This window comes from Macaca nemestrina, chromosome 6 (genome assembly GCF_043159975.1).
Source record: "Macaca nemestrina isolate mMacNem1 chromosome 6, mMacNem.hap1, whole genome shotgun sequence".
In the NCBI taxonomy this organism is placed as follows: Eukaryota; Metazoa; Chordata; class Mammalia; order Primates; family Cercopithecidae; genus Macaca; species Macaca nemestrina.
In genome coordinates this window covers 141,708,747-141,731,568 of record NC_092130.1, presented here as the reverse complement: position 1 = coordinate 141,731,568, position 22,822 = coordinate 141,708,747, and the positions used below count along the sequence as shown (strand labels likewise).

General features: G+C 39.4%; 1 protein-coding gene across 1 annotated transcript in view; it reads right to left on the bottom strand.

Moving 5' to 3' along the window:
• Nucleotides 1–22,822, bottom strand: part of LOC105473110 (DAB adaptor protein 2) — a 52,322-nt gene that overhangs the window by 16,586 nt on the left and 12,914 nt on the right. Inside the window, exons 2-6 of the mRNA XM_011726751.3 lie at nt 5,055–5,247; nt 4,097–4,236; nt 3,218–3,316; nt 1,323–1,454; nt 728–808 (exon numbers count right to left, since the gene is read on the bottom strand). Of these exons, the coding sequence (XP_011725053.2) occupies nt 728–808; nt 1,323–1,454; nt 3,218–3,316; nt 4,097–4,236; nt 5,055–5,145 (543 nt within the window). The 5' untranslated portion in view covers nt 5,146–5,247. The remainder of the gene's footprint in view (nt 1–727; nt 809–1,322; nt 1,455–3,217; nt 3,317–4,096; nt 4,237–5,054; nt 5,248–22,822) is intronic.

The following is a 22,822-nucleotide window of genomic DNA, read 5'->3' as shown; positions in this document are numbered from 1 at the left end:
GATACATATTCAGTGATCTTCGTATTCATAGTGAAAGGGAGTTAAATACAAAAACAAGTATGCCTGAGGTTCACAGACATAAGGCAAGAATAAGTCTCATATATTATTTCTGCCCTCCATTCCCCTCCCCTTTTCATGTCAATATTAGGTTTGAGTAGAGGTACTGGATTTAAACTTGGTTGTCCTGTATATTTCCTAGAATTAATATGAATCTTGTAGAGAGAGAAAAAATAAAAGCCAGGGGGACTGGAGATTAGAAGTGCCTAACCATAAAAATCTATCCATTTCCCTACTGGGAAGAATAGACAATACATATAGAAGCCAAATTTTCAGATAGATCATATTTATACATAATATTAAACACAGTCCTGAATACAATTTTAAGCTCGTTTGTTTGTTTTTGTGAGACAGACTCTCGCTCTGTCGCCCAGGCTGGAGTGCAGTGGCACAATCTTGGCTGACTGCAACCTCTGCCCCTCGGGTTCAAGCAATTCTCCTTGCCTCAGACTCCCGAGTAGCTGATATTACAGGCGCCTGCCACCACCCCTGGCTAATTTTTGTAGTTTCAGTAGCGATGAGGTTTTGCCATGTTGGCCAGACTGGTCTCGAACTCCTGACCTCAGGTGATCCACCTGCCTCTGCCTCCCGAAGTGCTGGGATTACAGGTATGAGCCACTGCACCAGGCCAGCTTTAAATTTAATGGAGCATTAATCAGGTAGTACTTGCCTTTTTCTTTTCTTCTTCCTTTTTCTTTACATTATAGATAACTTGAAAAAGGTCTTTAAGATCAACAACTAATGGTTCAGCCTGCAGCAAGGGAAAGCACTGTTATCAGTATTTTAATTTTAGTATTTTATTTCCTTTGTCTCACATCAGTTATAATTCATACTGGGATTTTTTTTAATCTTAAAACTCCTTACTTCCCTCCCCTGGCTTATTTATAGGGGATCACCACCAACCCAATCCTCACCCTTAGGTACATAAAGGACAGCAGGGTTAATAAGTATTTAGACAAAATAAGAGGTATCATGATCATTTTCAAAGTCCTTTAAGGTTTCTGAGAATAATTCACCATTGTTCTGAAATCGATATTCACTTTATAAGAAGGTCCGTTCTCACAATCCTGTGGCACACAGTAGTACATGGCTATCGATGACATTTTTTAAAGATTCCACAGGCCAATAAAAATAGTCATTATCTGAATCATTATTTAGCCCTCCTACATCCAATTATTTCCAGTAAATTTTCTAGTTGAGTGACAGACACTCCAATGTCCAACAGAGGACAAGTCCCCAGGTCTATGGCAAGACTTAGAGCTCACCTGTTGCCCGGTTTTTATGGCAAAAAACTGATGTTGGCCCTCTCCTCCACACACGTAACCAAATGCCCGGTTGTCTGTCACGTCACGGGCAATGAAAGAAATCTTATTTACTGGATGTTCATGCTCTATTACCTTTAAAAAGAACATAAAGAGTAATTTATTAAGAAAACCAGAATCTATTTGCAGGCTAGCACACCTAAGCCTCAGACACATATATGAAGACATATATGAAAAGGTTAAACCATTTGGAGAAAGGTTAAAGAACTAAAAAGTTTCTGGTTGAAGGCTAGAGCATTACTCTTGCTAGAAAGGACTTCAAAAGAAAGAAGAATAGAAAACAAAAGTGGGAAGAATGTTCCTTCTGAAAATATTGATACTTTACTCTCCCTGCTTTAAAGACATGATGCCATATAGCAAGGAATGACTGAGGATTAGAAGACCAAGTGAAGAGGAGACATTTAGCCCTTAAGCCAAGTCAAATAGGCCGACTTTCCCAATTCAAACACAAACTTAAATGAACAGCATAACTAAGCTAGAGGAGTGTTCACAGGGATTCATTGACGATGACTCAGAGTGGCCAAGGAACCATCCTATGTGTTATTGGAACAGTATTCCCAGTATATTCTGCAGGATACCAAATACTGTCACCGAGTATTTCTCAGCCCCACCTAGACAGCCTAATACATAGTAACATAATGTAGTAATAACTACATTATGTTAATGACATAATGACTATGTCATTAACCAGGAATTATAAGGGGTGGGGACTTAATTGGCTTAGCAGTGTCTTTTCTTCTATTTTTCCCTCCTTTCTCTTGATCCTTTTAAGCAGGTAACAAGGTTCAACTCTTCAGGGATATTTGTAGGTGGCAGAGTGTGTCTCGGCTTTTGGTCCTGAATGTCTAAGGCCACTGAAAAATTTTTAATATCTTAGAAAGTTTGAGGAGAGAAAGAAGGGTGAGAGAAACATGCCACCTTTCTCTGATGGGCTTGGGAAAATAAGAGTTGAGAGATAAGGGCGACTGATGAAGAGAGTGGTGCCTGAGGACCCCAGCACCAGCAGGCTGAGTGGGGTCCACTAGGGTGCCAGGGCCCTAGGTTTGCATAGTAGATAATGGGCACTCTAGAAAGGGATGAACAGTAACTGGAGGTCTCCCCACAGTATTGTGATGCAAGAGAGTATTTTATAGCAATGGTAATGAGCCACACACATTTTAAAATAAATCACAGAAAGCTTGACGTATGATAAATAGCTTTCTGATAAGGCTTAAAAACAAAGCAAAATAAGTAAGACTGTTCATAAGTGATAGAACAACAGGAACCAACAAAAAATAAACAAGGTTACATCTGTGAGGTGAGAAGACAGGGAAAAAATAAATGAAAAAGAGGTAGATGTGTTACGGGTGAGGTTCTAGCTTTAGGTTAGCTGGTAAGTTCACATGTAACCAATACATAAAAGTGTCATAAACTAGGGGTTAAAATTAATCTAGTTCTGTATACCTGAGGGCAAAAAAATATATATATAAAGTTTTACTTTATAAATTATATATATTTATTTATATTTTAATATATATTTAAATATTTATATTGTATAAATTATATATATTTATATTTAATTTCAAATATATATATATTATAGACATAATGTGTAGCTAAGCCTATTAACAGACTTAATAGACTTAGATTCACATTTATTATAGAACACAAATTCAAAATAAAGTATCTTGACTTTCACCCCCATTCTGTTTTCTGCCTGTTCCTTCTGAAGATGTAATATCTGCTGTATTTTTTCCCTACAGAACTTTGAGAAAGAAGAAGGGGAGCCGAAATTCAAGCAGCAAATTGTTGGTCAGACTCAGGTGGTCAGAGAGGTATCAGCAAATGTGAATTCTTACCCCAGTTTTCTCATCAATTATTTTTATCCCAGAAAGGGAAATGTTGACCCAGATCCTTTGTTTGTGTTGTCCCTGAGACCGACCAGCTGCCGCCATTCCCTGATGAGGGTGGAAAAGCAAGAGAAGTTGAATTTTTAAAAACATCCTACAATGCTTTTAATATCAAAATTTTCCAAGTCAGTCAGCTTTGTTTTCAAGCTGGTTTGCCATCGATGAAAGAATTTTGCACTTTTCATCAGGGACAGCAGGACGGCACGGAAGACGTTGAACCAGCGCATCCCTTAGTTAGCTGTGCGAACTCAGACAAGTCACTCTAAATCTCTTGGCCTCACAATAGTCATTGGTAAAGATCAACTAGAAGATCTTTAGAGATGTTTCTTCTAGGCCTTGAACTACTGAACAAGTATTATTTATTTAGTCAGTTTCACATAGTGCCATAATACTAAATTTTAAAATTCAAAAAACGGAAAGGCTGACACTACGGAACACCAGTGTCTAAACAGAATTCTAAATTTTATCATAACAATTCCCAGGTCTAAAACAGGATAGTCCGTGCTCTCCACATATAGTAAGAGAAACAACGTACACATTTGCACATAGCTTTTATAGGAATAGAAATAGGAATAGGTTTAGTTCGTCCCAATGTTGAGTTTGCCAGGCATCTAGAATCCTGTTATACTTGATAAAATTAGGTCTCTAGGACATCCCTCCAAATATGCAAACACTCACGGCGTCTCAGAAAATGGGGCACTACTGATGGATAATGTGATTAAAAGGGGTTTTCAAGTAACTGAACATAGGTCAACAAGAGCTTCTAATATAATTCCCTCTCTTGGACTTTCGCTTAACATACAGATAAAGCATTCATTTCCTTTTTACCTTTAGTTTCATCATAGAGTCTTGGCTCATTTTATCCCCTCTTGCGTCTGGCACATCATCAATACCAATGAGCTTGGCCTTATATTTTACACCATCACCTTTGAACCTTGCTAAGAGATATTCGTCTGTCTTTTCAGGGCCTGAGAAAAGAAAGGAATACAGGATAAAGAATGCCAGTTCTAATTATGACCAAATATGCTCTAGGCTCTCCAAAATTTAAGTGGTATAAATCCTAATTATACTACAACTGATCATGTATATAATATTCTATCCTGTCGTATTCTTACTTCCCTTGAGCAAAATCATGTTCCACAATCAACTGTGTATGGAGTTGGGGTGGGGAGAAACTAAACTCTTAGAAGTACAAAATTGACAGCATTATGGGAAACTTATGGGAATATGGGAGGTGGGAGTTGGGGACATTGTTCATCATAGCTTTTTTTAAGTCTTTAAAAGAATATAAGGATGATAATATACGTATTTTTAATGTAAGAAAAATAAGGTGCCAAACAATTGACCAACATTTTAAACTATCAATAAGGCAGAAAGGAATTATGCCTAAGTTCTCTTAAAAATTATTAAGATAATTATCCCATCTTTATATTGTCCTTTGCTCCTTTTACAAGGTCTGTGTAGTCCCATTCCCAAAGAGTTCAGTAAAACCAAATGGTAAATAAAAAATAATGAATGATTGCATTATTAACTGAACAAGATGCCTATGAGTATTTCCCAGCTGGACCTAAGTGGGTGTAATCGCAGGTTTCCAGAGATGTCTTATTACAAGTGGGATGAACCAGTCTCTTCTCCCAAAGTACAACTTTCCTATTAGGAGAACTTGAGACTAAGCTGAGGTTGAAGGAAGATAAGAGCCAGCCCTTACTTTATTCTGAATCTCACATTTCTCCAGCAATAACCACCTTTAGCTCCCTTCCGTGGCTTCAAGAGGATTTCTCCATACCTTTCTTTTTTTCCTTCTTTGAGGGTGCTTTTGGTGCGGCCTGTTGGTCGGGCTGACCGTTGGTGGCACCGGTCTCCACTTCGTTAGACATGGCAAGAAGGCAGGCAGCAAACCCCAGTACCAGTGAACACTTGGTGACACCAGGCGATCCCCGATGGAGAAGTCTCAAATAAACATAACCTCCCACAGACGCCTGTAGGCAGAATTTAGAGGCATATTGAGATCAGAACACAGCAGACCCAGACTTTATGCCAGAATAGGCTTACAACTAGTGACTTTCTTTTGTAGTTCTTTGGACTCATTTTGTTCCTTCTCCTGCTGTATTAGACTGAAGACTGAAAGCAGGGGAGTGGGTAGGGCCGTTTCCTTTGTAGTTTCCAAAATGGAATATGTGTGCCTATTAGGTTTTTCTTTAAGCACTTGGTATCTGGTAACGTTTAATGATTATCTAGCTAAGCAGTTTTTATTAGAACTTTGGCATAAATATCAAGTATTAAAGATAGGGATCGAAAACTTGCTAGGTTTTATTGCAAAACAGAAATAAATTGAATGCTGAGCCTGGTGAGATTGCAAATGCCATTTGAGATTGGGCATTATAAATTTCAGTTCTTCACAAAACTGCTTAACTGTAAAGGCGGTGACTAGAGTTATGAACTGTATCTTATTCACATTGATAAATTTGTTTTAAGTATTAGGATTCTGCATATGATCCCCAGGGCTATCCAAGCACTATAAAAGACATCCTTTTTTGCCATTAACACTTATTTGTACCAGGGAAATAATGGATTGAGGGGGTGCCAATTGTGCAACTCATCTAGTACATTTTTATGCGATTATTCAGCATCACCATCCTCCAAACAGTCTGTCCTGCGCTCTCATAACCTCTGCCCTACCCACAATGTATCATAGTAGGAGAAACAGGAAAACGCAGTCATTGTAAACCACACAGAAGTGAGCTAACTTTCCAAAAGGTTCTCTCACTTCCCAGGAGCCAATGTTTCCATATAGCTGTAGAGAGATCTAGAGTGAGTAGATTAACTTTCTACATTAACTGATGACCAAAGGCAAAGAAAAGTCATTCATTGTTTTGTAATCGTTTTAAGACAACATGTGGGCTGGTACACTAACCCCTTCACAACCCAGCCTTCACTAAAAGCCCTCTTCATTCTGTGCCTATACTACCCATTTAAGTGAACATTTTAATTGAAGGACTAAGCCCACCACATGAGAATACCTGTCGTTTGTTAGATACTTAAAGAGTATCTAAATAAAAAGTAAGTCTCAAGTTTTCACTCAATTTAAATTGCACTTAGCTTGTTTACAAATGTCAACATGTTTTCATAGGGGTCAGTACTTAATTTCTCCCACCGTGAGTTTTAAAATAGTCTTTATAATCTGAACAGTCTTTAAATATATACATTCATGCAATCTATGTATGAGTAATGTTATCTGAATTGTTTCATTTGGAGATTTAGTAGTTAATTTTGCTCAAAGACACCTGGCTGGTTGGCAATCAGGGAGACAGTCTGTTTATAGATCAAAGTCTTACACAGCAGAAGACTCAAAGTTATACTTAACTCAGGACTTAGGTGGGAACCAGGCACTACTAACCTTTTACTTGTATTAACTCTAAAAGATTCATAGTAGTCCTGTGAGTATTACTGTATCACAATATTTCATTTTCCAGAGGAAGGCCAAGGCACAGATATATTTTTTTTCTTTTTCCTTTTCCTTTTCTTTTCTTTTCTTTCTTTTTTTTTTTTTTTTTTTTGAGACAAAGTCTCACTCTGTTACCCAGGGTGGAGTACAGTGGCACCGTTTTGGCTCACTGCAACCTCCACCTCCCGGGTTCAAGTGATTCTCCTGCCTCAGCCTCCTGAGTAGCTGGGATTACAGGTGTGCGGCACTACGCCCGGCTAAGTTTTGTATTTTCAGTAGAGACGGAGTTTCAACCATGTTAGTCAGGCCGGTCTCAAGCTCCTGACCTCGTGATCCACCCAACTCGGCCTCCCAAAGTGAAGGCACAGATATTTTAAACGACATACCTGCTAAGTGATATAACCAGGTTTGTAACCCAGACTGTCTGGCCCCAAACCAGAGCTCCTCAACACTGCAGTGACAAATCTCAGCTGAGAAGCTGTATTCCAGCACAGCTTCACGTAGTCCTCTTGAAATACACACGTCCATTGCATGGTTTACACACAAGTCTATTTGCTTGTCTGTCCATACACTGGACTATAATCTCCTTGAAGGTAGGAGACTCATTTCTCAATGTCTGGGATATAGATGGCATTCGTGTAGATGGTAATGAGGACAGTGGTAGCTATGCACATTTTCTTCCTTGCTTGTTATGTGTATACACTGGTATGTATTACCTGTTTTCTTATCTCTCTATCTTCTCTTTTAATGCAAGTATTTTTGAAGTTAAATGTACAATTTTGTCTTTAGGCAGTGCATTATTCGGATGGGACTGTGACTGAAGTCTAGGAGTGGTTAATGTAGCCCAAAGACACTAACCGTTTTCCAGAAATGAATGTGATGCCTGCTGGATCTTTGCAGCTTCCCAGTTTGGGGAGAAGGTGAGATCATCTTTCTCGGAATGAAAGACAGTTGCACCTTTTTAGATGGAAACATTTGTGTGGCTGTCAGGGGGAAAGTTGAAAGGTGTGGAAGGGTGTATGTGGATGCTGAGTAGCTAGAGGGGTGATCTGTGCCATTTATTAAGTTGTCTCAGCTTCAGAACTACCTCTATCCCTGGTTAGTGAAGCTGGAGCTAGACTGTGCAAACATTCCTGCTTTGCCTGCTTTGCCTGCTGGCTGCATGGCGGCTCTGCCAGTAAGGGGCGCTGGAGGGAAACTGCCAAGCTGGAGAAGGGACACGGACATGTCTGCTTGCTCCACATGGACTTCCTTATGGCTTGAGGCTCCTGGGAGTGTGACTCTAGTAGAGCTTCTTCACCCCAGCAGCAAGAGTTTCTTCCTACAACAGCCCCTGAATCCAGTTTTAACACTTGCAGAACTAGCCTCATCATGCCCATCTTGGAGACACCAGCATTAGTCCTCTGGTGTACTCTCTCCAGGCCAACAGGTCCCAGGTCCTCAGATACAGGGACTCCAGTCCTAGCTGAGCAGTACTCCCTTCTCACAGGCCTCAGTAGCAGCACCATGAGATCCCCTCCTGCAAGCTTTATAAACTTTGACGGTTCCAATGTCTTACCTTTGTCCACTCAGCCCTAAAGGTGGTAGCTGCTTTCTGTAGTTTACTTAACCAGTGATGACTTGGTCTTCTCTTCTTACTCTCTCAGTTTTCTAGCTAACAACTTTATACCTAGTTAACACTTAATATCTGCAGTCATACAACCACGAACAAGCCTGATTTTGGAAGCTAAGCAGGGTCAGGCCTGATTAGTATTTGAATGGGAATTAATGCTTAACATTAAAATCTTTTAAAATAACTGATGTGGACTGAACTCCAGCTGACACAATGGTAAGGCTAATCTGTTTTGATTTTCCAGATCAAAAAACTATTCTTTAAGGATACCCTAAATGTGGCAGATTCAAGTGTTTCATCTGAATATTAATCCTTATATGCTTTTAAAAACCATATTATTTTGGCTTTCAAGGCTATATTTATATACTTCAATATCTACTTTTTACTTCCTAGGCCCAGAACAAGAACTGTAACAATATATTCCAAAAGAGAATACATTCTATTTTCTTCATGGGAGGCCACTGAAGTGTATGTGACTATACCTTCAGGTCTGTCTTGCTTAGTTCAGTATTACGCTGAGTTCATCAATGCATGTGTTGATAGCAGCGGCAAGATGGCCCAGAACTGGGTTAGAATCGCTGGCTGAAAAAGTGATCTGGGCTTAAGAGTTTGTTGCCCATCTTTGAAGCTGGATATGATACTTTACTGCAGGGTATTATTTCTGACATGAAAAGACTTAGCTCATTAAATTTGGCTATTTGTATTCTAACATGAGTCTATTTTAAAAGAATTTGAGAAGTGCCACAAAGAACTTTGAGGGGTTTGGGGGGAGGGAACGGTGGCATGTGGGTTTAGTCATGAAAGTAATACAAGACATAGCTTAAGACCACATATCAAATCTAGCACTGGCAGACTGGGCCAAATGGAAGCGTTCTAAGGTGAGTGGTGTTACCTTGCTATAAGTTTTTATAGCAAAAATTTCTCTGTTCAGATACTTAAATATAGCTTTTCATAGCATTGGAGTTGTTTTAAAGGTATTTGTTTTCCTTTGACTATATCCTTTCGCCATTTGGGTATGAGCAATTCCAAGGGACAAGGAAGAAAAACATGAGGAAAAGTTTAATAATATAAATTCCCTGAAGAAAATGGATGTGTATGTTGAGTTGCAATAGCCAAGGGTAAGTCTCATTGTAGGCCATACAATTGAAAATGTATCTATCTTTACTTCCTGAAATGATCAGAAGGTAGACTCTGCCCATAGACCTCAAGACTACAAACCCCTTTACAAAAAAAATGTTCAAGACGTATTGCAAGATTTTAACAAAAGTGTACATCCAGTTATGCACATACCAGAGTGATAATTTACCTTTTTCCCAAGGTTTAAAGAGCAAGTCCCCATCACAGACTTGTCAAATAGGCGAGTTATCATCTAACATGCAGTAGATAGAAGGCAGCTCGCTTATAGACTTAGATCCCTCAGTAGAGAATAATTGGTTTAAACTTAATATTCAATATTCAAATGCATTACATTTGATTACCCTTCCAAACTGGGGCTCTGTTGAAGAAAGTGTCTAGCTTATGTTAAGCAACGAGGTCTGTTTGAAAGCTCTAGGATGGTAATAATCTCTTATAAATGGAAGCAAGCGAGTGTAGCACAAGGAGGAAGTATACAATTTTCTCACTTGTTGGGTGTAGTCTCAGGTCCCTTCAGTTCAAAAAGTGCAAAATTAGTCAGGAAATACACCCAAGGGGTGTTATCACAAGGCAAGGATTACAAATTAAAGCTCAAAAACACATAAAAAGGCTCACAAGCACAGTTCCCCATCTAAAAATAGGTAGTTTGTTATCCTGGTTCTCAGGGACAGGCTGTTTCCTTCATTGGAAGATTGAAAAGAGAAGTAAGATGACACATGTAAAAACAAAGGAGGATCTAAAGTTACCCTATAATCCTGACTCCTTTTTAAGGCCTCAGATAGAACAGAATGCTGTAAAGGAAACTCTGCTATATTAATAAAATTAGCTTCCATTTAAGTGAAGATCTCTAACTTGGATTTTGGACTTAATACAAATCTCCCTGAAAGAATGCAGAGAATTCCCCCTTCTGTGGTACTAGCATCAGATGACTACGAGAGATTCTGGAGCTTGCAACATCTCTCCTGGTTTCTGAGAAGGCGCTGAGAAATTTATTCTGGAAGACTGCATGAGTCATCTTAGAATGACTATGGACTTTGCAATAATAAAAATCAGCTATTACTTAGTCCTTAGTGATTCATATAAAATGTCTAGTGCTTTCAATCCTTGAATTGCCAGCATGGTGGACAATGATTAGTCTAGGCTTTGTGGGGGTAAAGTTAGCTGACACTTCTTATATATCCTTACCCTTTCTACCAGTAGGAATGTGTTGGCATCAGCAATGGTACTGCTTAATGATTCCAAGGTTTTGAAGCAATATCACAATACAAGTGTCAACCATCCTCCCCTGTGATACCCCAAGCCTACCTTCTTACCCTAATTATACAGAGCAGGCAGGAAAAGTGCTTTGTCAGTCTCAAAATGCTGGTCAAAGGAATAACTTGAGTTAAGGACTTAGTGGTAGCTCCATTGCAGAGATGGTGGGGAATTTATTTTTAACATTAAGAGGAATGGTACAAACACCTAGTATACCAACCATTAAGAACACTTATCCCAAAAGGCCTATGAAACAGAATGTCTCTCTTCTTGTTTTGTTTTTTTTTGAGATGGAGTCTTGCTTTGTTGTCCAGGCTGGAATGCAGTGGCACAATCTTGGCTTACTGCAACCTCTGCCTCCCAGGTTCAAGCCATTCTCCTGCCTCAGCCTCCCGAGTAGCTGCGATTACAGCTACCCGCCACCATGCCCAGCTATTTTTTTGTATTTTTAGTAGAGACAGGGTTTCACCATGTTGGCCAGGCTGGTCTCGAACTCCTGACCTCAGGTGATCCACCTGCCTCAGACTCCCAGAGTGCAGGGATTACAGGTGTGAGCCACTGCACCCGGCCGAATGTGTCTCTATTTTATGGATAATGAAATGGACACAGCAACACAAAATCAATCCCTCATAAGTCACTGGGTTCAAAGTGAGCATAGTCTGTGTTTCCTCTTCTCTTACATACACTGTCTCTCTTGCCTTTTCTTGAATCTCACTGATTTTAACCTGTATTTTATAAGCTACTTTCAAAAAGTCATCATCCCGCTGACATTAACATACCATTAATTTTTCAGAACAAGCCACATAAAATAGACACAGGGAAAGGAATTAAGGAGACTCAAGAAGAAAGCAACATGAACTTATTTGTTTAGAATGTCCAGTACTTTGTACTGGACAGAGAATGTGCTTCCTTGTTTCTTTGAACTTTCTGCCTGCCTCAGCTAAAGTGCAGAATTAGGGTGACATGTGAAATATTAACCTCTAAGACAGACCTCGGGGTCCAAGAGGGCAGCAAACAGCCTTCACCGCTATCTTCAAAGTGGCCCTTTAAGAATAGGGGTCATTACCAGCGATGCTGTAGCAAAGTTAGACTGTTTCTGACACTTTATGCAAATCCTTCCTCCTTTAACTGCTTGTTTGGATTCTTATGCTTTTAGGAAGGCTCTTCTACTTTGCAAAGACCAAATTGAGCAGACAGGAAGATTTTTACAGCCTGTTTCACTGAGGAATGAGACTATGCTAATGTATACTGAAAAGGAGTCCTTAGAAGATTTTCTTGTAAATGCTGACACTGCTGTAGGGGCCTCACTAACAGAACAAGCCCGAGTCAATGAGCTATACACAAGTTATGCATTTACAGCAAGGAGGCATCGTTGCCTTTAACCTTTGAAAATGATATGGCAGGACTTAGAGGACTTATTAAACCTTGAACCAAGATGCTTTCCCTGTTTTTCGAACCAAGTCAGACCAGAGTTAAGATTCTCTTATACAGTTAATTTTGGGTAAAGGTGGGATAGCATAGCAGCTAATAGCTCAGGCTTGGGAGTCCCACCCACCCAGGATTCATCATTTCCTTGCTCTGTGGCTTGAGGCAATTTATCTAATGTTTATTTCTTCACCTGTAAAATAAGAATATAGTTTGCTGAGCCGTTAGGAAAAAAATCAGAAAGAACTCACGTAGAGACATCTGCACCTGGCTTAGAAAGTGCTTAACAAATGGTAGTTGTATTAGTCTGTTCTCACACTGCTGTTAAAGACATACCTGAAACTGGGTAATTTATAAAGAAAAAGAGGTTTAATGGACTCACAGTTCCACATAGCTGGGGAGGCCTCACAATCATGGTGGCAGACAAGAATGACAGCCAATTGAAAACGGGAAACCCCTTTGAAAACCATCAATCTCATGAGACTTATTCACTACCAAGAGAACAGTATGGGGAAAACTGCCCCCATGATTTAATGACCTCCTACTAGGTCCCTCCCACAATACATGGGAATTATGGGAGCCACAATTCAAGATGAGATTTGGGTGGAGACAAAGCCGAACCATATCAGTAGCTACTATTAAACCAAAGCTAGGTCACAGAAGCTATGTGCTGTGCAGTCTTGTGCTCTTTCCAACATTGCATTTCCAGAGTAAGTGTTTAAACACTTTTAGAACAATAAGAACCTATACTCAAATTACTAATAAGTGGAAACGTGGAATGGTGTGATAGTTTATTTATTTATTTATTTTAAGACAGAGTCTTGCTCTTGTTGCCCAGGCTGGAGTGCAGTGGTGCGATCTCAGCTCACTACAACCTCCACCCCCTGGGTTCAAGTGATTCTCCTGCCTCACCCTCCCAAGTAGCTGGGTTTACAGGCATCAGCCACCACGCCTGGCTAATTTTTTGTATTTTCAGTAGAGACAGGGTTTCACTATGTTGACCAGGCTGGTCTTGAACTCCTGACCTCAGGTGATCCACCAGCCTTGGCCTCTCAAAATGTTGGGATTTCAGGCATGACCCACTGCACCCAGTCTAGCACTTTAATTAGTAAAGCCCAGGTGGAAAAGTGAGAGGGTTTGCCAATGTAAGAGCCACCTCCTGCCCAGCTCTGCCTTCTGAGCCTACAAAAGTTGGGTTCTGATGGGAACAGACTCTGGGAACAAAATCTACTCTAAGTTACCCGGAGAGCCCTGTTCCAATGAATCCTGAGTCAAAATTCATACCTACATCATTATCACGGACAGTTTAGGAGATCTGCTTCACATCATCTGGGAAAATTTTACTGTGGAGCTCTTAAAACATGATATTCATATCATACCCAGATAAATTAGATCACAGTCTCTGGGCACAGAGTCCCAGGTATCAATATATTTTAAAGATTCCTAGATCATTCCAATGTACTGACCTATGTGAGGTCCAACAGTCTATTTTAACAGCCCTTTGTCTGCTTAAAGAAATACCAAGTGCGTTAGACTTGAGCTGGAAGAAAACTAGGGAATAATTTGGCCACGTCATCTTATTATAACAATTAGAAAACGGAGGGCAAGAAAGAGAGTTTGACTTGTCTAATTGTGAAACAGCTGGAGGGGACAAAGCTGGCACCAGGAAAGATCTAGCATGAGACTCTAATGCCTTATTCCTAGAGATTACATGTGTCTGTTTTTAAAAACCATTTTTTAAAAACAGGATGTACAAAGCCCATTGCATGGGGACTGAACCAAGAATGCCTTCCATTTAGTAGATATACCAAGCAAAAGAACAAGAAGATAGCTTAGCAGGGTAATTTGAACATGGTATTTGATAGATGTTTTCTAAATCAAAATAGAAAAAGGATTTTACATGCACTAATTATACATTGTCACTAGATTCCTTTTTGCCTAGGTAGCAAGAGCTACTTAGTCAAACTGCCTCATTAATACTGATTTGGATGTTTTGCCTAGGTCTGAGACTTGCATATCAAAGCATTTAAATTTATTTCAGTACATTCTCTACTATTCAGTGCTTGGCCTTTAAGTTTTAGTTTTTTCTATTTTTGTTTGTTTGTTAGTTTGTTTTTTGAGCATGACAGGAAGTCTAAGCTCTTGAATTGGCAACTTTCAATACTCTGGACTCATAACCCGTCCTAATTTTGTACCCGCCCCCCATTTTGTTTTTTTAAATAACTTGTTATTAGGAATGTATCTTATTGGAGCATAATAAACAGTCCTCACCATAAAGAAAGTTTAGGAGAGTTTAAACTTTAAAGAAGCTTCATGCATCCAAATAGGGGTACATTCTTTGTTTTTTGTTTTTTGAGACAGAGTCCTGCTCTGTCGCCCAGGCTGGAGTGCAGTGGCGTGATCTCAGCTCACTGCAACCTCCACCTCCCGGGTTCAAGTGATTCTCCTGCCTCAACTTCCCTAGTAGCTGGGACTACAGGGGCCCGCCACTAGGCCCAGCTAATTTTTGCATTTTTAGTAGAGACAGGGTCTCACTATGTTGGTCAGGCTGGTCTCGAACTCCTAGCCTCAGGCAATCCACCCGCCTCAGCCTCCCAAAGTGCTGGGATTACAGGCATGAGCCACCGTGCCTGGCCTTTAGACTGGGCAGTGCCGCCCAATTCACTGCAAGTGTCTGAAAGTGTTCATAAGTTGAACAGAAGTATTAAGGTTATGATCAGTTTTGCAATTGTATTTTTGCTTTGTTGTTTCAGCACAAGGGCTATTAGTTTGAGTGCTTAACTGCACTAGAGTTGGAAAAAATAGAAAGTGTAGTCTTCACAGTGAGAACATGTTCTGGCCTCTCGGCAAAGCTGGCTGTAAGTTAATATGCTTGTATGAACACAGACATGCAGAGATGATTGATTCTAGAATCCCTCTTTACACTTATTCAGGTTCTAAGAAAGATAGCAGTGTCAGAATGTCCTTTTCGTCTTTTGATCATGTGGAATTTTTGTGAATATGGACATATGAGGCTTGAGCTTGAATTAATTGGCATTAGAGAGTATATACCCATTTCAGCTTTAATGTCCCATTTCAGCTTTAATGTGGGAGAAGAAACATATTCCACTCCAGTTCTCAAGTATAACCTCCTCTGGCTTAAATTAAACAGAACAGGAATCCAACTTTCTCCTTTAACTCACTTCTACAAAGGGAAGGAAGTGACATTGAAACTTTAGGGAAACTACAGAGGGTAAAAATCACACTTCTGTCATTGTCTTACATTGCTGGCACTGAATCATTTGGGCTGTCATCTGCTTTACATCAGGGACCATTTGGTATGTGAGCTTCGTATATCTCAAGCGAGCTAGGTAGGACAATGTTGTGGGCACAACTTGACATGGAAATGGGGAATTATGGTCTAGTGCACAGCATGCTGCAGCATAGCTTTTGCAGAGTTCTGTATTTGGAGGCTGCTAGTCACCGATGCCCCTGCATAATTCTTTCATTATATGGTATGTCTTTCCTTATATGCTGTTCTCCCTTTTGTACTTGTCCCTGGGAAGTGATGTAGAGAAGAGAGATTGACAAGGTAATGACTATATCCTTGAGCCCAGAGTTGTGATATTAAATGTCATCTCGAATGAATGAAATATAATGTCCTACTTTACCATCAAATGATACAAAATAAAGTCCTTCAAAATTCAAATTTTAAAACTGGTTTATTCTATTGACCCATTCCAGTTGCCTATGAACACTTTAGCTTTCTAAAATCTTCTTCCAAAAGTGCTTTCTTGGTATATGTTCTGATTGATATCACTTCAAAACTAGAAATACCAAGCCCTCCTGCTCTTGGGGTCTCCTATGAGGAGGAGACCCCCTCTGGCTGCTTCTCTTTCTACTTAGAGAAATATCAAGTCACCTATGGAAGGAGCCATGAGTGATTCCCATTACTTCTGATGAAAAGCTATCATGAAACCATTGTTCTGGGAAAAAGGATAATATGGCATTATTAGGGGGTTGGAGGAGTTTGGCAAAGGCTACTCTTTCCCATATACTTCAGGCTTTAGAACTCAAAGGTATCTGGGAACCTGGTGAACAAGTCTGTAGAGTAGGCTAAGGTGCTTCTGGGAAATGGTTAATGGGCTGAAGTGGTCTGACACAGTGGGGAGGGCCCAAGGGAAGAATCCCCACAACAGGAAGGTGGGTAGTCTTAACTAAAGACCTGGGACAAGGTGTCCAATCTGACCCAGCCAAGCAGACCCGGGCAGCATGGGCATGCCTTGGTACAGTGGCTGGTGGGTGGCATGCATTATCACACTGAAAGAGCTGTGTGACCAGTGGGCCTGTAGGGACATGGCGGAACTCTACTGAGCACTTCCCATACCTGGAGATGCTACTGCAGGACCAGAGATGGTCACACCTACCCCGGTCGCCAGAGCACTTTCTTCAGTGGCTAAAACCCACCAGGTTTTGGTGGTAGCCCAGTCACTTGCACTAGGTGACTGTGTTGAGGCTGAAGACATCACACCGTGGTGACCACAGCAGGAGGGCACCCTCATAGGAGACCCCAAGAGCAGGAGGGCTTGGTATTTCTAGTTTTGAAGTGATATCAATCAGAACATATACCAAGAAAGCACTTTTGGAAGAAGATTTTAGAAAGCTAAAGTGTTCAGAGGCAACTGGAATGGGTCAATAGAATAAACCAGTTTTAAAATCTGAATTTTGAAGAACTTTATTTTGTATCATTTGATGGTAAAGTAGGACATTATATTTCATTCTGCTTCCCTCTAACCCTAAATCCAAGGGCACAGAATATTCTAAAGAACGAATAACTTACATGAAAAATATTAGAGTTTTAATGTTAAAAAAAATACTACTGACATAGAAACCTCTAGAATTTTTCTATTGCAGTGTCTTTGGGGCAGTGACTTGACAGAAAGCACTCTGGAACTGATACAAAACACAGTAAATGCATGAGTTTTACTTTAAATTTGGCACCTAAATATACAATGTATTATGCTTGATCCTGGCAGGAAAAGGTAGTCAAAAAGTTAAGACTCAGAGGCAACACACTCACATCATTCATAGCTTTTACTACAATCCTCCCTCATCATACACTTACCCAAACTAACCCAGCAAATGTTTTACTGTTTTCATGTCTGTCCTTTCTAAGCTAGGTTAGATATTTCTACCAAAGATAACTTCTTTTCGTATTTCTGTGCTAGGTTTTTTGTTTGGTTGGTTGGTTTGTTGAGTCTCGCTCTGTCGCCCAGGCTGGAGTGCAGTGGCGGGATCTCAGCTCACTGCAACCTCCGCCTCCCAGGTTCAAGCGATTTTCCTGCCTCAGCCTCCTGAGAAGCTGGGACTACAGGTGCTAATTTTTGTATTTTTAGTAGAGACAGGGTTTCACCATTTTGGCCAGGCTGGTCTCAAACTCCTGCCTCAGCCTCCCAAAGTGCTGGGATTACAGGTGTGAGCCACCATGCCTGGCCCACCATGCCAGTTTTAAAATGAATGATACAAATAATCTTGGCAGTTTGTTTCCTAGAATATACAACATTAAGTTGTGCATTCTCATCCCCGTATGAAATCATCCTGAATTCAGTCAACATAGATGTGCAGCATACCCCACTTGTGGACTTCAAGGTACAATCATTTCTTCATCCACGTCCCTCTGTGAATTCACCTATGATGCATATGCATATAAATCCTCATTGTTAAACACTTCCCACTTTCTATTCAAGTGCCATGACAGTAGTCAGCTTGAAAGTCTATGCTGATGTTAGAAGAGTTTTTAAAAAGCATGTTATTTAGAAGCATCTGTGCTATCAACATTAAGCGATAAATGAAGGGCCACATACACTAGTACAATTATTTTATGATACATACCACACCAGGGCACTTTAAAACAAGTAGGTAATCTTAAACTTCTCCACTTCCAAAAACCAGTGCAAGAAATACTGCCTGATATTTGGTTTCTTCTTTAATAGCCTGGCTAAATTATATAAAATCCCAATGTGGTTTCCCTTTCCAGGCAAAGCCCCACATTTATATAATCCTCAAAGCCATTGCTTGAGTGTTGCTGTACCCTTTCTGCAACTCATGTTTCAAGGATACGCTGTTTAAAGAGTTTGAAGGAAGAAGAATCCAGCTGCCTTGTAAATCTGCACAGAGAAAACTAGGGCGTACATAGTGACTGTATATGGACAGTGGAACTTATTTTTTGTTGCATAGAGAGCAAAACCATGAAAACACTTCTTACAGTTATGCTGACTCAAAACAAGATCAGTTTAGCTTATCTAATTCTAATATGTTGTCTCGAGGTTCCAGGTGGCATGCCCTTTGTTTTGATGTTCAACCTACCCGTAGAGTTGGCATTAACCTTCCATGAGAGACTTGCCACTGGGTCACATTTCCACATCTGGTATGATCTATTCGAGTTGGGGAAGACATCCACAACCAACATGGCAGTTAGGCTTCATCTCCAGGAATACTGGTGGCCTTGCTAATCCCAGTGGCTATGAATAGCTATGTTTGTTTTGATTTGAAACTGCTTACTATTTACTGTCATCTGCTGTGCTCAAAATATTATCATTTAAAAAATGGTTCTTCCATGATTTAGTTAATTTCCTTTAGACAAGACGTGGTTGCTTTCAAATTAGATGAAGGAAAAAGCAGTCATTTAAAAATAAAAAGTGACTTGGTATTTATTTGTCAAATTTCCGGTTTACAGAGAACCAGCAACCTGACAACCAGCCATCTCTCCTCTTGATACCAGTGTTCAAGCAGGCTGAAGGTCAGAATCTTGGCAGTTTGCTTCCTAGAATGTGCAACATTAGACTGTGCTTCCTAAAAGGCCAGGAGAGCTCTTCTACAAGTAAGAATATATTCTTCATTTACTTATTTCTTGGTTACTGGGCAAATTAGATAGGTTAATGGATAAGAAACCCCTGGGTAATTTTAGGTTTTTGTATACAAGGGAGAGAGGTGAATCTGTCAAATTGGTGTCTTGCTTTTTGTGATCATATAGTAATACCACATGAGTTGAATTCCAGATCCAAAAGAAGGTCTCCCAATGGTTAGCCTACCTGCTTGAAATTGTGCTTATGATTATTCAAAAAAAAAAAAAAAACCTCTAAAAAGCTGCTGCAGATTGAGTACAAGATGAACAAAACTGGCAGAAATGCACAAGTATTCTTGAGCTAAAGTTCACATCTGTCATTATTCTCTCATCTGTTGGGAAATAGTATTGGAACAAATACGTTTTGTGGGAATAAATAAATGCACTTTTAAACTGAGGGATGTGAAAATTCCAAATGACAGTATTCTAGTTTCTGCTGAATTAAACAGATTAGCTGTTGCACAATTGGAGCAATGACACTGAACAACAAAGTGTTCTAATGTATTGAAATATCTGTATACAGTTCAGCAACTACAGAAACAGATGAGCATAGAAAGGTTCAATTATTAATACAATAAAACACCTACCACTAAATATCAGAATTTTGCTTATAAAGTCTGTGAGACAGGTTTTGTTTCATAACTTCTTTATATAAATCCAAGTTTACATACCTAAAATCACACCTGTTAGTTTCATGTAAGTAATCACCATTGATTGGTCTATGCTTTCACAAACATGGCTAGACATCTATCTTTGGGATCAGGAAGCACACTCAGCAAGTTTGGAAGCATAATTCAAGGAACCTTGTATCTAGTAGAGATTTCAGAAAAGAACCACTCCTTGGTGACCCCAACCATTAAACATTGTTCCTAATCCAGAGAAGACCTCAGGAATTCAATTTCTATACGACTTTTGACAAGTCATTTAAATGACCTCTACAGATGAGATTAAAATGAATGATAGTGTTTCGGAGAACTAAGACATCTTAAGAATGAACATATATTAAATAGCTCACACATCTTCTTTCTTGGTTGTAATAGTCCAAGAACACAAGGACAGATCTCAAGTTTCACCTTAATCTGTACAGATTTCAGAAAGTTTATTCTAGGATTTATAGAGGGACTTTGAAGATTTTCTAATGTGTATACTCCACTGGATTGTTTTCTTTAGTCATCTCTTTTAGTCATCTCTAATTAATTCAGGGCTAGGGATGGGGAAAAAATAAACTTTGTATGAGTTGCATAAAAATAAGATATCCTGGAAAAGCTACCTGGTTATGTCATTAGGCAACAGCTTCAAAGGCTCAAGTCTGGACTACTCCATTTACATTTTTTAAGATAAGCTCTTGAGATGGTATTAACCATTTTGGTATTAACAAATTTTGAGGATCGTAGAAAAATCTAGTTTTCTTCCCCAAAGGCAACATCGTATTCTTCTTACTTTTGATCTAGACATAATCTGTAAGATTGAAGTAATTAGTATCTTAACTTTATATTAATATGAAGTATTAGCCCATGCACGATGTTCGTTTCTTATAAACCTTATACTACTGGCCTGATAAACAACTCTGCTGGGATATTTTAAAAGGCAATGCATTAATTAAACAAATCTTCAAATCATAGGGCACCAAATACACTGCTACTTCCCTAGGGGCTTAACTTATTTGACATGAAAAATTTATATACTAGGACAATTTAGGTTTTCTGGTTTTCTAAGCTATGAAGACTCATTTATCAGATCTGTGTGTGTATCTTTTAATATGTGTTATTCAGAATCATCTCCAGCTGTAGATAGTTTTACAGTGCATCTAGTCGTGGCCAACTCTCTACTCCTTCTGTGTTAAATGAGTTTGGTTTAGGTTAATGGTGAGATTACTATCTAACTATCCTGCTTAAAAAAAAAATGAACTATATTGTTTTCTAGTTTGCAGAGTATTGACTAGAAATTGTATTATTTTTCCTTTTCACTAAAATTTATCATTTACAAACCTGCCTCGCCCTCAGTGTCACACATACCTCATTAAAGGTGCAGGTTTGACTTTATGGCAAAAGGTTGGTTTAAAAATCTGACTTACCACTGGGAGACTTTCCCAGAGTAAGCAGATGAGATGAAGGTTCTTTCTCCAGGCCTGTTGAATACACACCAGTCTTTAAGATAACTAATCATGGGGGTACCACTCTGGTGTCTAGTTCTAGCATGAGGTGAACTAATAGGAACGGTTCTTTATCAAATGACACTTAGCTGAGTGACAGCAGAGACCTCTTGGCCCTTTATGAAATATTCATATTTATATTGAACTAAAAAAAGGTTTCTGGTTAGTCTACCCGGGAATGTCAACATCAATGAGTCATAATAAAGGAAGTTTGCTTGGTTCATAAAAAATGTAATACTTAAGCAAGATGTTTCATTAGCTTTTATTTTCTTCCAGAGCATTTCTCTGAACCACTAATGACCTGTTGCAAAACTCTGTACCTATTAGCAATTGCCATTTTAATACTTAAGGGAAATGTGGGATGGACACAAGTGATTAGCTGGGGGCTCCATTTGTAGCCTGTCTGTATGATTCTTATTATGGTCATTAAATAAAAGTAACTTGATTTGGTCCTTGAAGTCTTAGAGGATCCACTTGATGGTAGCATCTGCTATTTTCTAGTCCTCCTATGCAGGCATTTTTAGCATCAGAGAATGCAATTAGATCATTTGTTTCCTTAGCTGAACTCTATAGCCCTATGCAAAGACAAGTCTTCTTTGAAAGCCACTATTAAGTTCCTAATCCAATCTTTATTAAAAAGACTCAATATTACAGACAAGCAAGTTAAGACAAATCCTCCAAAAGTAATGACCAAGCCCTTCCACACTCCACAGAAACCTTTTAGTATAGCAAACTGTGAAATTAGAAAAATATTTATAGTTGCAGTGTTTTTTTTTTTAACTAGCAATGTTCCTTAATTAACATACTACAGAAGCATATAAACAATTAGTTCCACCAAGTAAAACAGTGAAAGAAACACCACCACCAAGTTTGCATAGTTCCTCTAAAATAAGCAAAGTTCTGCTTTTAGAGTTAATTATCAGAGGTGAGATGTGAATAAAGTTCCCTTCTCCAAGTCTGTCATTCGCTGTCAGAGCTGAGGCGGTTTCCTACCCTAAATGCTATTTTATATTTGCACCTGGGTCCAAAACATTCTCTTAAGGGGAAAAAAAACAAATATCTTTTGACTCTTAAGAGTATGTCATTTCCCTTATATTGTGCTTGGCCAGAGAGATGACGCAAATGGTAGGCCACTAGCTACCCTAGATTTTGCTGTGAAGCCATGATTATGCAGTGACTGCCTGTAGACACGGACAGTCTTTTTTCTTGTTGTTGTTTAGAGCACATGGGGGTCTGGTGATTGATCCCAACTCAAAGCCATTACAATTTAGACTGGAAACCAAGTTTACCCCTGAATTCCAGTGATCTTTAATAGCAAGTTAATTCATGTAATCAAAACTGCATCCCTACTAAGTGCCAGGCATTCTTCTAGAGCTTGGGATATACCAATGAGCAAAATAAAGATCTGTTCCCTTATAGGGTTTACTATCTAACAGGGAGCAAAACATAAGTGGAGTATAGACTTTCGGAAGATGAAAAATGCTCTGGGGAAAAAGGAGAGTAGAGGAAAGTAGATTTGGGAATCCAGGACTGAGAATGTCCTGGACATGTTCCTTAGAAACACAGAATATGGGCCGGGCGCGGTGGCTCAAGCCTGTAATCCCAGCACTTTGGGAGGCCGAAACGGGTGGATCGCGAGGTCAGGAGAT